This window comes from Camelus dromedarius, chromosome 9, assembly GCF_036321535.1.
Source record: "Camelus dromedarius isolate mCamDro1 chromosome 9, mCamDro1.pat, whole genome shotgun sequence".
Taxonomy (NCBI): domain Eukaryota; kingdom Metazoa; phylum Chordata; class Mammalia; order Artiodactyla; family Camelidae; genus Camelus; species Camelus dromedarius.
Window position 1 is genome coordinate 70,929,739 of NC_087444.1, and position 12,713 is coordinate 70,942,451.

At 44.2% G+C, this 12,713-nt stretch overlaps 1 protein-coding gene across 1 annotated transcript in view; it reads right to left on the reverse strand.

Moving 5' to 3' along the window:
* Positions 1-1,257: 1,257 nt before the first annotated feature.
* The window catches only part of ZNF285 (zinc finger protein 285), a 56,202-nt gene continuing 44,746 nt past the window's right edge, over positions 1,258-12,713 (reverse strand). The window contains exons 10-13 of the mRNA XM_031458790.2: positions 12,423-12,587; positions 8,454-8,511; positions 5,981-6,107; positions 1,258-3,925 (exon numbers count right to left, since the gene is read on the reverse strand). Of these exons, the coding sequence (XP_031314650.1) occupies positions 2,226-3,925; positions 5,981-6,107; positions 8,454-8,468 (1,842 nt within the window). The 5' untranslated portion in view covers positions 8,469-8,511; positions 12,423-12,587 and the 3' untranslated portion in view covers positions 1,258-2,225. The remainder of the gene's footprint in view (positions 3,926-5,980; positions 6,108-8,453; positions 8,512-12,422; positions 12,588-12,713) is intronic.

Sequence of the window (12,713 nt, forward strand, 5' to 3'; positions counted from 1 at the left end):
CAAACAATATGTGAAAATTTTTATAGGTCTAGGTCATTTTTAATGGTGTATGTTATTCCATTATATGGGGATACCATAATTTGCTCAATCTCTTATTCCTGAACCTTTAGTTGATCGTAATTTTTATTATTGCAAATATTCTTAGATGTTCCCTATTTAAACCATCTTTTCCAACTTGTGCAATTATGTCTTAAAGATAAATTTGAAGCAGGATTAGTGATTCAAAGGCAATGCTAATTATACGCTTTGATACATATAGACAAAGTTCTCTCCAGAAATGTTATACCTGTTTTTTTCTCCCCCATCAACTTATGTAAGAAAGCTGAATTTTTACTACTCCCTTACTGACACTGAGTTTTGTTCATTGTTCACTACTGCCCACCTGGGTCAGTAAGAAGGTAACACTTCAGGGACGGTTTTATTTGCATCTGAATGGTTGTTCCGTTTACAAACCATAACTAGTATGAAAATGTAATGTACGAAAAACTAGGAATAAAACATGATCCAAATGAAGAAATTTACAAATAAACTAAGATACAAAAAAAAAGAGACATTATTATTGAAGATGAATAAAGATACTGTAAAGGTATCTCCTCCCAAATCCAACTATAATCCCAAACTAAATCACAATTTTGGTGGAAACTTGACAAAATGAGCACCTTCTAAAAACTTCTAAAAACATTATTAAACAACACTGCTGACAAACAGTGGTGTCCGAGTCTGCCAGTGAACACTTTTGCCTTTTTTTTTTAGCCCCACCCCCCACCTTGGCCTTCTGTAAGTTGTTACTCACTTCAGTAAATGTTATTTTTACTTAATTTTATTAAGACGATTTGTAGGACACCATTTGTTAGTTGCATTTAACATGTGCGCTGACAAACTTTTTCACTATACATTGTAGAGTTTTTCAGCTGCACGGGATTTCTTATGTTGATAGACTGCATTTTTGATAAAGCTGTACTAAATGCATATTGTCTGGAATACTTCCTTTTTATGTACACACCAATGAATGAAGATTCTCCCTGAAGAAGTTCTATCTACACCATTTAAATGCCTGCACTGCCACAGAGAGCCTTAAATATCGAAAAATTCTGAACTCTGAATTATAAGGTTGCTTTCTTATGTGGATTCCAGGGAACGTGAAATACGTTGCTATTAAATCCCTCTGTATTAGTCAGCATGGCCTAGGCAATGTTAGTAACAAATAAACTGCCAAAGTCTGAGTAGTGTTAACACAAGAAATGTTTATTTCTCACTTGAAAAAAAAAAAAGTCCTACACAGGTCAGATTCCATCATTCCAGACTAGGACAAACAGCCTACAATGTGACAGGGAAGAGAAGCCTGGGGGACCTCACAAGATGTCTGTACGGGGCAGGCCTGGAAGCATCTTTTATCACTTTTGCTTACACTCCATTGGTTGGAACTCAAATCACGTGGGCCCTTGCATAATCCCTTGCCAGGATTCCTAGGAAACGGGGTCTCCCTTTGGGCCCAGGAAACAGAGCAAGTCCAATGAATACTTATCTCTGTCTCTGCCACATCCTTAAAATATCACGTCTGTAGAGCTTCTCTCCTGTGTGGAGAATCTTACGGTTTTGAAAACATGAGTATGGACTAATTCTTACCACACTGGTAGACTAGGTTTCGTTTCTGAGCACGCTTTTTGAATATTCTTCACAGAGAGTATTTTTCTAGTGGGGACTCTTTAAAAGCAAACAAAAACTAAAACACCTAAAGATCATGGCTGGACTGAAGCTCTTGCTATCCTCACCCCAATTAGAATTTCCTGCCCGGGCTCACCTATTCATAGACATTTGACCTCTAACTATTGCCACTGCCACAAATTGTCCCTCTATCAAGAATAACTGTCTTTGCCACCACGGCACATGACCGTTGATGGGAGCTTCTGGGCACTCGCTGAGATCCACAGGAGTTTCCGGGAATGCTCTTTTTTTTTTTTTTAAACAAATGATCTTTTTTTTCAGAGGGGTTAGATAGGTTTGTTTGTTTGTTTGTTTAATGGAGGTACCGGGGATTGAACCCAGGACCTTGTGGATGCTAAGCACGTGCTCTACCACTGAGCCATACCCTCCCCCTGCTGGAATGCTCTTAAGGACCACCTCCTTCAGTGCTGCCAGCTGACATCACGAGTGGCAGTGTCCCCATTCGTTGCTCCTCCCCTGCCCTCTTACTGGCCGAGGAAGCCTCCATCATCTGGAAAACATCAAGTGGCTCCTGTTTTCCTGATGGAACCTGGACTCTCTACATTTATAATGTTTCTGTCCTCTTGTGTAGCCTTGGATGAGTGAGATGGTCCGAGCAATGTATTTCCTGAGCCTGGCCAAGCTCGTGACACGTTATGTCCCATCTCCTCCCTGTGCGCTCTCTGATGGGCAAGAAGGTAAAAGTTCCGACTGAAGCCCTTGCCGCATTCTTTACACTGGTAGGGCCTCTCTCCGGTGTGGACTCTGAGATGAACGTGAAGGTCTGAGTTCCGACTGAAGCCCTTCCCACACGCCTTGCATTTGTGTGGTTTCTCCCTGCTGTGATCTCTCTGATGCAAGTGAAAATAGGAGCTGTAACTGAAGCCCTTCCCGCACACTTGGCAGGTGTAAGGCTTTTCTCCCGTGTGAACTCTCTGATGGGTGTGCAGCACCGAACTGTAGGCAAACGCCTTCCCGCACACGCTGCATTGGTAGGGTTTCTCCCCGGTGTGGACCCGCTGGTGAATGTGCAGGTGTGTGCTTTGGCTGAAGCCCTTCCCGCACTCACCGCACCTGTAGGGCTTCTCCCCCGTGTGCAGTCTCCAGTGGACCTGGAGGACGGAGCTTGAACTGAAGCACTTCCCGCACTCGCTGCACTTGTAGGGTTTCTCTCCAGTGTGGACTCTCTGGTGGACAAGGAGGTTGGAGCTCTGATCGAAGCCCTTCCCACACTCTTGGCATTTATAGGGCTTCTTCCCTGTGTGGACTCCCTGATGGATACGCAGGAGGGACCTGAACCCAAATCCCTTCCCGCACACGTCACATGGGTAGGGCATGTCCCCCGTGTGGACTCGGTGATGGTTGTGAAGAGAGGAGTTGCGCCGAAAGCCTTTGCCGCATTCGATGCATTTATAGGGTTTGTCTCCCGAGGAGCCTTTCTGACTCCCGGGAATGTCTGAGCTCTGTCTGCAGCTCTTAGCGCATGCCTGCCATTCACCAGGTCTCTCACCTGAATGGGGTTTATGATGAACAATAAGATCTGAGCTAGGACTAAAGTCCTTTCCATGCTGGTCACATTTAGATGTTTCTCCTCTGTGGGCGCTGTGATGAACACGAGCATCTGCTTCATCTACAAAGCCCACTGTACAGTTATTACAGCTGAAAAGCTGCATCGCGTGGACCACGTTACTGTGTTTGATTGCTGACTTAATGACCAAGTTCTCCCCACAGTCAGAGATGTATCTATAAGCTCCCTCTTCTTTACATTCTCGGGAATCATCACAATTATCTGAGGTCTGAATGAAGCCTTCATCACACCGAGCACATCCACACAATTCCTCTTCTGTAGGAATTCTCTTATATTTCCCCTGAGAGTTCTGGGGTTCAGTCATCATGTTGGCTTTCTTCCAAGAATCTGGGGTAAGGGCCTGTGTCAGGCCTTTCCAAGCTGTAATGTCTTGATTTTCTAAACTAATGGCATTTATTACATAGTTGTCACGTTCAGAAACCTGAAAAGACACTCCTGCCCACTCTTCACGGAGGGAAATATCTCTTTCTAAATACTGGGGATGACCTCCTTGAAGATTCAAGACGTAATCCTGACTCACAGTGAATTCACTGATCCTTTGTTTCCAAATCTGCCAAAAGTACAGCACTTCTTGTGAGAGGTAACTCAACCCTTTTTCCTGAAGATTCGAAATGTTGTTTTTAATCCTGTCTCCTGTGAGAAGAAAGAGAATTTGGCTAAGCGAACGAGTAAACCATCTATACAAAGGCTGTGAGGAAGTGACGTGGGATGGCGTGAGAAGTTGCCACTGGCTTCTAGTCATATATGAAACAATTAGAAACCCAGTAATTCTGATTTGTGAGCTGCTAGTTAAAAACCAGGTTTTGCAGGGAAATCCTGGAATTCAAAGAAATCTTGGAAACAATTTATGAAGGAAGAAATTCACCTCTCTGCTATAAAAGTAGTCGGTAAAAAGCCTTTAATCGTTTTGCTACAAAAGGGAGGGGGAAGGCTCCCATATGATTCATGTAATGTATGTAATAATGGAGTCCTGGACGTGGTGAGAGACAGAGAATCACGAGGACCTTCCAGGATACCGTAGAAGGTTGTGGAAACAAGCAACAACTCCTGTCCCCTGACAATGTCCCTTCCTTTACATCACTGTTCGATAGGGTTAGAACTATCTGTAGGTTTGTGTACAACCTGCACAACTGTACGTGGTGGGCCAAAAGCAGCAGTGGAGGTTGAAATGGGGATAATACAGTGAAATATGAGACTTCTTGTTTATCTTCCCTGAGGTTCTCTAGCTTCAGGAAGAGATAGAGTCCACCAAGATCCTGCACTCCAATTCCTTTAACTTCTCCTCTTCAAGGTTACTGCAGAGTCTCAAACAGCCATGGCTACGAGAATGGGCTGTGTGGAACTGTCAATGGCCTGGTACCCAGGGAAGTGAGATTGTACTAAAGGGGTCATAACAAACAGGGGGTCGAGGCAGAAGAGGATGGTCACACCCTGGGCACCCAAAATAGGCTTCAAAATGTCACAAATACTACGGTCAAGACCATTTGGACACCGCCTCTGGTTCAAAGTAGCTTGTGAGTCATTTTATTGAGTGACGTGAGTTCATAAAGTGGTGTCAGAGAAGAAGGGAACAGGCTTAAAATGGGAGTTTTTCAACTATTCTGATGGTGCCCACAGTTAAGAAAAGCATTTATACTGTCACCCAGTACGTACACATCGACACAGGCCAGAAACTGAAACAGGTTTATCAACTGATACTTACCTTACTGGGTGCCACATATTCTGACAAATTCTTTCGTGTTCTAGTCCATTGATCTATTCTGTCAACTCTCTATTTTTTAGGGGGGGAGGCAGTAATTAGGTTTATGTAATTATTTATTTAATGGAGGTACTGGGTATTGGACCCTGGACCTCGTGCATGCTAACCATGCACTCTACCAACTTGAGCTTCACCTTACCCCCTAGTCCGTTAATCTATTTTGCTTTTTAAAAACTGCTAGTTAAGACACAGTAACTGGATTTCAGGACTCACCAATGGGGTTGCATCCTGCAGATTTAGACCAAGGAGTGCTGTGTCTGTAATCTCTAGTCATAGCGGTACTTAGCGTCACATGGTTATTGAAAGAAAGCCCAGGGTCTAGAGCCAGACTGGGAAGGTTTAAATTCTAGTTCTTCTTACATGCTCCTAGGCCAGTCACCTGTCTACTCTGTGCCTCAACTGCTTCCTTTGTAAAAGGGAGGCAATAATAGCAAGTCAGCACCTGAGCTGGCATGTATATTGCACTCACTACAGACCAGATCCTAATTTGGTTCCTTTAACACGAGTTTGTTCAGAACTTTGGTTTCTTTCCAAAAGCAACCAAGGGACATGGCCTTGGGAACGTGTGAACTTTCTCAATCTCATTCAGAGTAACAAGAGGAAAGAATGAGAGCTTAAACGTGTGAGGAGGTCAGATTAGGCTCGCCGCCTGCATCAGATGCCCATGGACCAGGGCCTGCAGAGTCAAGGAGAGCTCCCTCACCAACACTTCGCAAGGGGCCACCTGCTCACGTTTATCTGCTAAAACTCATTAACTGCAGGGTGTCATCTGCACATGAGACCCTGCACCTCTTAGGAGTTTTCTCTTTGGTGGCCAGAGTTTCCCTTTGTGTTCCAACTGGAAGATATTCTATCTGGTTGGAAGCTGATCGCTTGAGCAAACAGGACCAGGGGTCTGAGGCTTAGTTATAGGGGGTCGTTGTCCTCACCCACTGAGACAAGGTTCTGGAAGTTCTCCAGCATCACATCTTGGTACAGGTTTATCTGGGCCTTGTCCAAGAGTGCCAGCTCTTCCTCGGTAAAGACCACAGCCACGTCTTTGAAGGTCACGGTTTCCTAAAACATCAAGCACATGCCACACTCATCATCCATGCAGATGACCCCTGGAAGGCGAGCAAAGTTGGAAACTGTGCCAGTCGTGAAGTTGCTGTCTTTCTGTTCCAATCCTTCACTTTTAAACCACATCTTGTAATGTGAGAGCTGGGACTGCGAATCACGCTTCAAATTTGACAACTAGCTAGATGTTAGGCCCAGACACTGCAGAGTGCTGGAGGGATTCTGCAAAGCTAGGGGAGGACATGGAGCTGGAGCTAGCGAGCCAGGAAATACACACGGATGCCCTACAACCTGGATGGCACAGACGCTGTAGCAAGGAGGAGTGGAAACTTGTCCCAGCGATCCCCCTTTCCCCTTCTTGGCCGCAACTACAGAGTCTGGGGAAAATAAAACACCCAGTTCCCTACCACCCTTGCAGGTTGGTGGATCCCTTGCCAGGATCCTATGCAGAGACTGCCATAGGGTTCAGGTACAAGGACAGTTCAAAAATAGTAACAAAAGCAATTTACAGACCAATAAATATGAAAGCAAAAATCTTCAAATTCTTTCCTTAGCACACAGCACCATCAATGAAGTGCCCTTGTAAGAGCTTGAACCTGAATCTTCTCAAGCATCGAGTGCCTTCACTTACGGGAAATACTGTGGAAAGAGGAACACATTGAAGGACACCAAAAAGAAGCGTTTTGGGGATCATCGGGGGGAAATTCTATTATTGTCTGGGTTTTAGATGATACCAAAGAATTACTGGTAATCTCACTGGTCCATTTCTGTTTGTAGAAATACATACTGGAATATATAGGAGTGTGTGGTAAATGAGATTGCTATTTTGAAATATTCTCTCTCATGCTCCCAGTTCCACTAAAGGACCTGACTACTTCCTTGCCCCCTTGACTTTGGATTTGGCCACATGACTTGTTCTAATTCTCAGTGGAGAACTTAAGGGGTCTTGTATGTTTCTGCTTGCTCTTTTGCCTCTCTGCCAACGTCCAACACATCCGAGATTAACCAGGACAAAGCCTTACCACGAGCGGAGTGCCACCAAATACCTATGGCATTGGCTTTGGGGTCAGGCTGCAAGAGCTGAGGAAACTATAGAAGAGGCTGGGAAAATGGTTACCTGGGTGATGCAGCCATGAGACATTTTATAAAACTGTTTCTGGCAGTGACACAGAAGATGGAGGGTGCCCCCAATGAATTTGTTAGCTTGAGAAAGACAGTTTCCAGGCAGAGAGTGAAAGTGTGAGCTCATTTATTTTAGCTGCATATAATCAGGTACTTTTAAGAAAGTGATACATTCAGGAAAGAAAAAAAAAGCACACTATTAAATAACATGTTCCTTGCATTATTCTTTAAAATTCTCTCAAGATGCTTTGGGAAAGCATCAAGAAAAGGGAGAAAGAGACAAATTAAGCAAATGTGGCAACACGTTAACTGTTGAAACTGCACGACAGGTGTTAGATACAGAGGGTCATAGGACTATTTCCTCTTTTTGTGTATTTTCATAATTAAAACATTGTTCATGATTAAAAAAACAATCCTTGCTCCACTCTGTGATGGTCTTTTTGATGTATCCAACTTGGCTAGACTACAGTCCCCAGTTATTGAATCAAACATTAATCAAGGCGTTGCTGTGCAGATATTTCGTGGATGTGATTAAAGTCCATAATCAGTTGATTTTAAGGGAGGTTATTCTAGATAATCAGGGTGGGCCTGCTTCAATCAGCTGAAAGTCCTTGAGAGCGGAACTGGGGCTTCCCTCAGAGAAGAAGAAATTCCACTTGCCCACAGCAGTTTCATTGGGTCAAGAGTTCCCACGTGCCCTTCCTAAGGGGCTGCCGGACAGCATTTCTGACTTTCCCAGCCCCCACAATTGCATCAGCCAATTCCTTATAACAAATCTCTTAATCTTGATCTCCTACTGATTCTGATTCACTGGTTGAACCCCGACTGATACAAACCCACTCACACCTGACTACGCAGAGCGTGCTCAAGTACACTGACCATGCCCTCTGATGCTGGGGCAATACCAAATCGCTCTAAGAGTTTCTGACCGCTCACTCTTGATTTCTGTACTTGCCTCTCGTGGACCAGTGACAAGCAGCTCACTGACTGGCACTGGAATGCAAACTGCACTTGGAGCAGCACTGAACCAGACATCCTGACATCCTTGAGCCTGTTTCTTCGTTTCTCCAAACACTGCCTCTCACAGCTTGTTATAAGGAAGGTAAAGTGCCTACCACGTAGTAGTCGCTCAAAAATTTCTGACTTCCATTATGAAAACAGAGATAATCCAGCTCCTCAGAATGGATGTGGCATTTAAGAGAAAGGAAGGAAACTTAAACTCACCTGGAACTTAATCATACTGTCTTCTTAGAAAGGGCAGGGGCCAGAGAAGGCAGGAGAACTGCAAAGGAGAAAGAACCCATGAGACCAAGGGTTTCCCAAGTTGTGGATGAATATTGGTTCCTTCTGATCTGGACATTTTTCTCACTCAAGTTACCCCATTTGACTGGGCTGTTTATCTCCTGTCTGATAAACCCTGTAAACCCAGTGACCTCTGGCCTTTGAGGGGAAACTTACTGTATACAGTTGCTGCTTTGGGCGCTGTGGAAACTCCCAAGATTAAGAGATTCAAAACCAAAAACTATGTCTCTGTCCTCTCAGATGGTGCTTCTTCAACCTCCTGGGGTAAAGAACCTGTTTCATGTTATTTTCATTTTTATTTCCAGCCTGTCACGGACTAATCTTTTGGTAAAATAGAGTGAAAAAGAAATTTTTAGAAAAAGGAAGCAAAAAGGCATACAAATTAGAAGTCCAATTTTTAAATTACTGGTTTAATCAATCATACAGTGACTGGAATTGCTACATAGATTTTTAAAGGTTTACACTGAAGTTCTGAAATGATCTGGTCACAGACTGCTAACAGTTAATTCTCTGACTGGCACCGGTTTGCTGGCCACCCTTTGAAGCCTCGAGTACCGCCCAGGGTGACAGATTCAGGTTAATGGGATATGAAATATCCCAATCCTTGGCCAGTCCTTGGACTCTTTCCCCTCCTTTCCTGCCTTTAAGAGACAGCATGAATCACCCTTACTCTGGGCTTCAACAAAGATCTCTTCAACTCCTCAGGTCAGTGCGAGTCACATTGTTTTATAATAGTTAAAATCTACCAAGAATTATTTCTCCCTAACCCTGTCAAGAGACCCTAAGTCCTGAAGGAATAACCAAGGCTTAGTCTTTTAGCTGCTTTAACTGGTGAAGATCCCGCTATTTCTCAAACAGGCACCAACGTTTCTTGACATTAAAAAATGCATAAAAGGAATCAGCTCTCATACACTAGGTACGTGCGCAAACATGCCAGGCTCCCCTCTTCCAGAATCTGCTCTCTCCTGAGAGCCAGCAGTGGGGCAGGTTGATTGACACGCCCACATATACACACATGCACCCACATACACCTATGTGGGAGGGGGTTTGGTTTCCTGGACTTCTGGATTCGGGCCCTCCCTGCCTTAAAGTCAGAGTCCTGGTAGGAACAAGATGGCATGTCCAGATTAGAGAGGAGTTTAACAAACAGATGACTTACATTGCTGTGGGCTGGGTGTCAGGAAATCACAGGGGATAAGGCACTGCCCTGGAAGTGACAGGAAGATGCTACGACTGCACCTGGGTCTGAAGGGGCAAGGGGAGACTGGAACAGAGGGCTGCGTGGACAAGGCTACCTGAGGAGCTGTAACTTTTTGTTGAGAAGCGCAGCCAACCTGGGGCAACCCAGCTGAGAGAGAACTGGGGGACAGGACACCCCAGGTCACTTGTCTCCCTCTCTCCAAGTTCTCCTGTTGTGACTGCCCATTGGCCAAAGACAAGCAAGGCCAGAGGGCAATGGCGGCCTCTCAGGTAGCAGGTGGAAAGTGGAGAGTGGATCTGGAGGTGGGAAGCCAAAGATACGCAGCACATGATGCCTCCAGACCCTTGCTTTTCAGAACCTCCGACACTGTGGGTGGGACTGTAATTTAGTGCACCCACTCTTGAAAACAGTATGGAGAGTCCTTGAAAAATTAAAAATAGAATCACTATATGATCCAGCAGTTCCATTCCTGGGCAAATATCCAGAGGAAACTCTAATTCGAAAAGATATGTGCACCCATTGTTCATAGCAGCACTATTTACAATAGCCAAGACATGGAGACAATCTAAATGTCCACTGACAAATGACTGCATAAAGAAATTGTGGTGTGTGTGTGTGTGTATATATATATATATATATATATATATACATGATGGGATACTACTCAGCCATAAAAAATGAAATAATGCCATTTGCAGCAACATGGTTGAACCTAGAGATTATCATACTACGTCAGACAGAGAAAGACAACTATCATATGCTATCACTTATGTGTGGAATCTTAAAAAATGACAAAAATGAACTTATTTACAGAACAGAAACATAGAAAACAAACATATGGTTACCAGGGGGAAAGGGAGTAGGAAGGGATAAATTGAGAGTTTGAGATTTGCAGATACTATTACATATAAAATAGATAAACAAGTTTCTACTGTATAGCAAGCACAGGGAGCTATATTCAATATCTTGTGGTAACCTATAATAAAAAACAAATGTACGTATGTGTATATATATATATATATATATATGATTAAAACATTATGCTGTACACATTGTAATTTGACACATTGTAAACTGGCTATATTTCAATTATAAAAAAAAAAAAGAAAGAAAGAAAAGGAAAAAAAGAAAAGAAAAGAAGAATGGACAAACAGTGGCAAGAGAGGGAGCAGGAAGAGCAGTTCAGAGATTATCACAGAAGCCCAGCCAGGGATGCTGGTGCCCTGGAGCAGGGCACTAGAAACAGAAGTAGTGAGTTGTTGGGTTCTGCATTTATACTGGTGATACAGCTAACAGGATCTGCTGACTGTTACATGTGGGCTGGGAAAGACAGCCAAGAAAGGAAGCTTTGCCTCAGTGACTGGAAGGATGGAGTTGCCATTTACAGAGGTGGGGGAAGACCAGAGGAGGGGCAGGTTTTGGAGGGGAGGTTCAAGAGCTCAGTTTTAGAAATATCAGGTTTGAGATGTTGAAAAATACACCTATATTTATAGAGAAAGAAGAAAAAAATTATCCCAGTCAAAAGACACAAAAGACATAAAAGACATAAATTACCTACGAAACAATTTCATTAAGGAAGAAAATTACAGAATTTTATTGAAAGGCCTTAAGCCCTGACTGCACTTTGGAGCTCATAGTGTCTCCCCAGGCATAGAGGTCTAGTCTGAGGGAGAATTCCCAAGGTCTGGCCCCGCATACTATGCGCAACTAAGAGTAACACCCAATCTTTCTATGCTTCAGGCACTTCCTAGATAGTTAACTGGAAAATTGTTTCACAAATATTTTATTATGGAAATTTCTACCGCACAGAGGTAGACAGAATAGTTTAATGAACCCCCATGCACCAATCACAGGGCTTAAACAATTAACACGTGGTCACTCTTGTTTCAACTATCCCTCTCCCTGTTCCCCACATACTCACATACTGTTTTGAAGCAAATCCCTGACGTCATATTATTTCGTCCATAAATATTTCATTAAGTAGCTCCAAGAGAAGGAAACAGTTTAAAAAATGCTAATATCACACCTCAAATAATTAACATCAATCCTTTAATTTTATCCAAGGCAGAGTCAATGTTCAAATTTGTTAACTGCAATTTAACAATTTACAATTTGCTATGTGTTTTATAATCCTCAAAGATTACACTTCCTGGCTCACAGCACGCGAGGTGAAATCGGGTTAGTAATTTAGAGCAGTTCTTTTCGAATTGTATTCAGAGACATACTCCAGATTTATTACTAGGGAGAGGAACGAGCAGTCCGAGCCGTCCCCCAGATCGGAGATGAACTAATTCCTCTCTCCACTCAGGGAAGCAAGGCTCAAACCAGTATCTCCAAAATCTGAGTCAAAGCCCCCCCTGCCCCGGCCTGGGTCCCGAGATGCGCGTGCCAAGACCGACACCAGTCCCGACCCGCGGCTGCACACATTGTCCATGCCATTACCCCGAAACCTGCAGAGGCACCACCTGAATCAGTCCTTGCAAACCTAGTGCAAGCGCTCCACACCCCATCCCACGGAGGCCGGGCGGGACCCCTCACCGCCCCACCCCGCCAAGGAGCCCTTTCATCAGTCACCAGTCCCCGCTTCCAACTCCTCCTACTCCAGTCCACAGGGCCGGGATATAGCTGCACACCCTTCACCTCCATCCCCCGCGACACCTCGGAAGGGGCGCGGTCCACGCTAAACTTACCTCAGCGCCAGAAACAATGCCGCCCACTGCACGCGTCCGGGACCATTGCGCATGCGCAAGGAAACGTGTGACTACAATCCCCAGAAGCCCCTGCGCGGCAGCGGCGGCCACGCCAGGTTGCCCAGGGGTGCACGGTGCCGCTGGGGCCACCCGGACTCTGCCTTTCTAAAATAATAATAACAATGACAATAGCGATAAAACAATAGTGAAATGTTAATAACAAATTTTTAAAAAATCACTCTCTACCCGTAATGAAAAAGGAAAGAGCACAGTCAGTATCTTACTACTTGG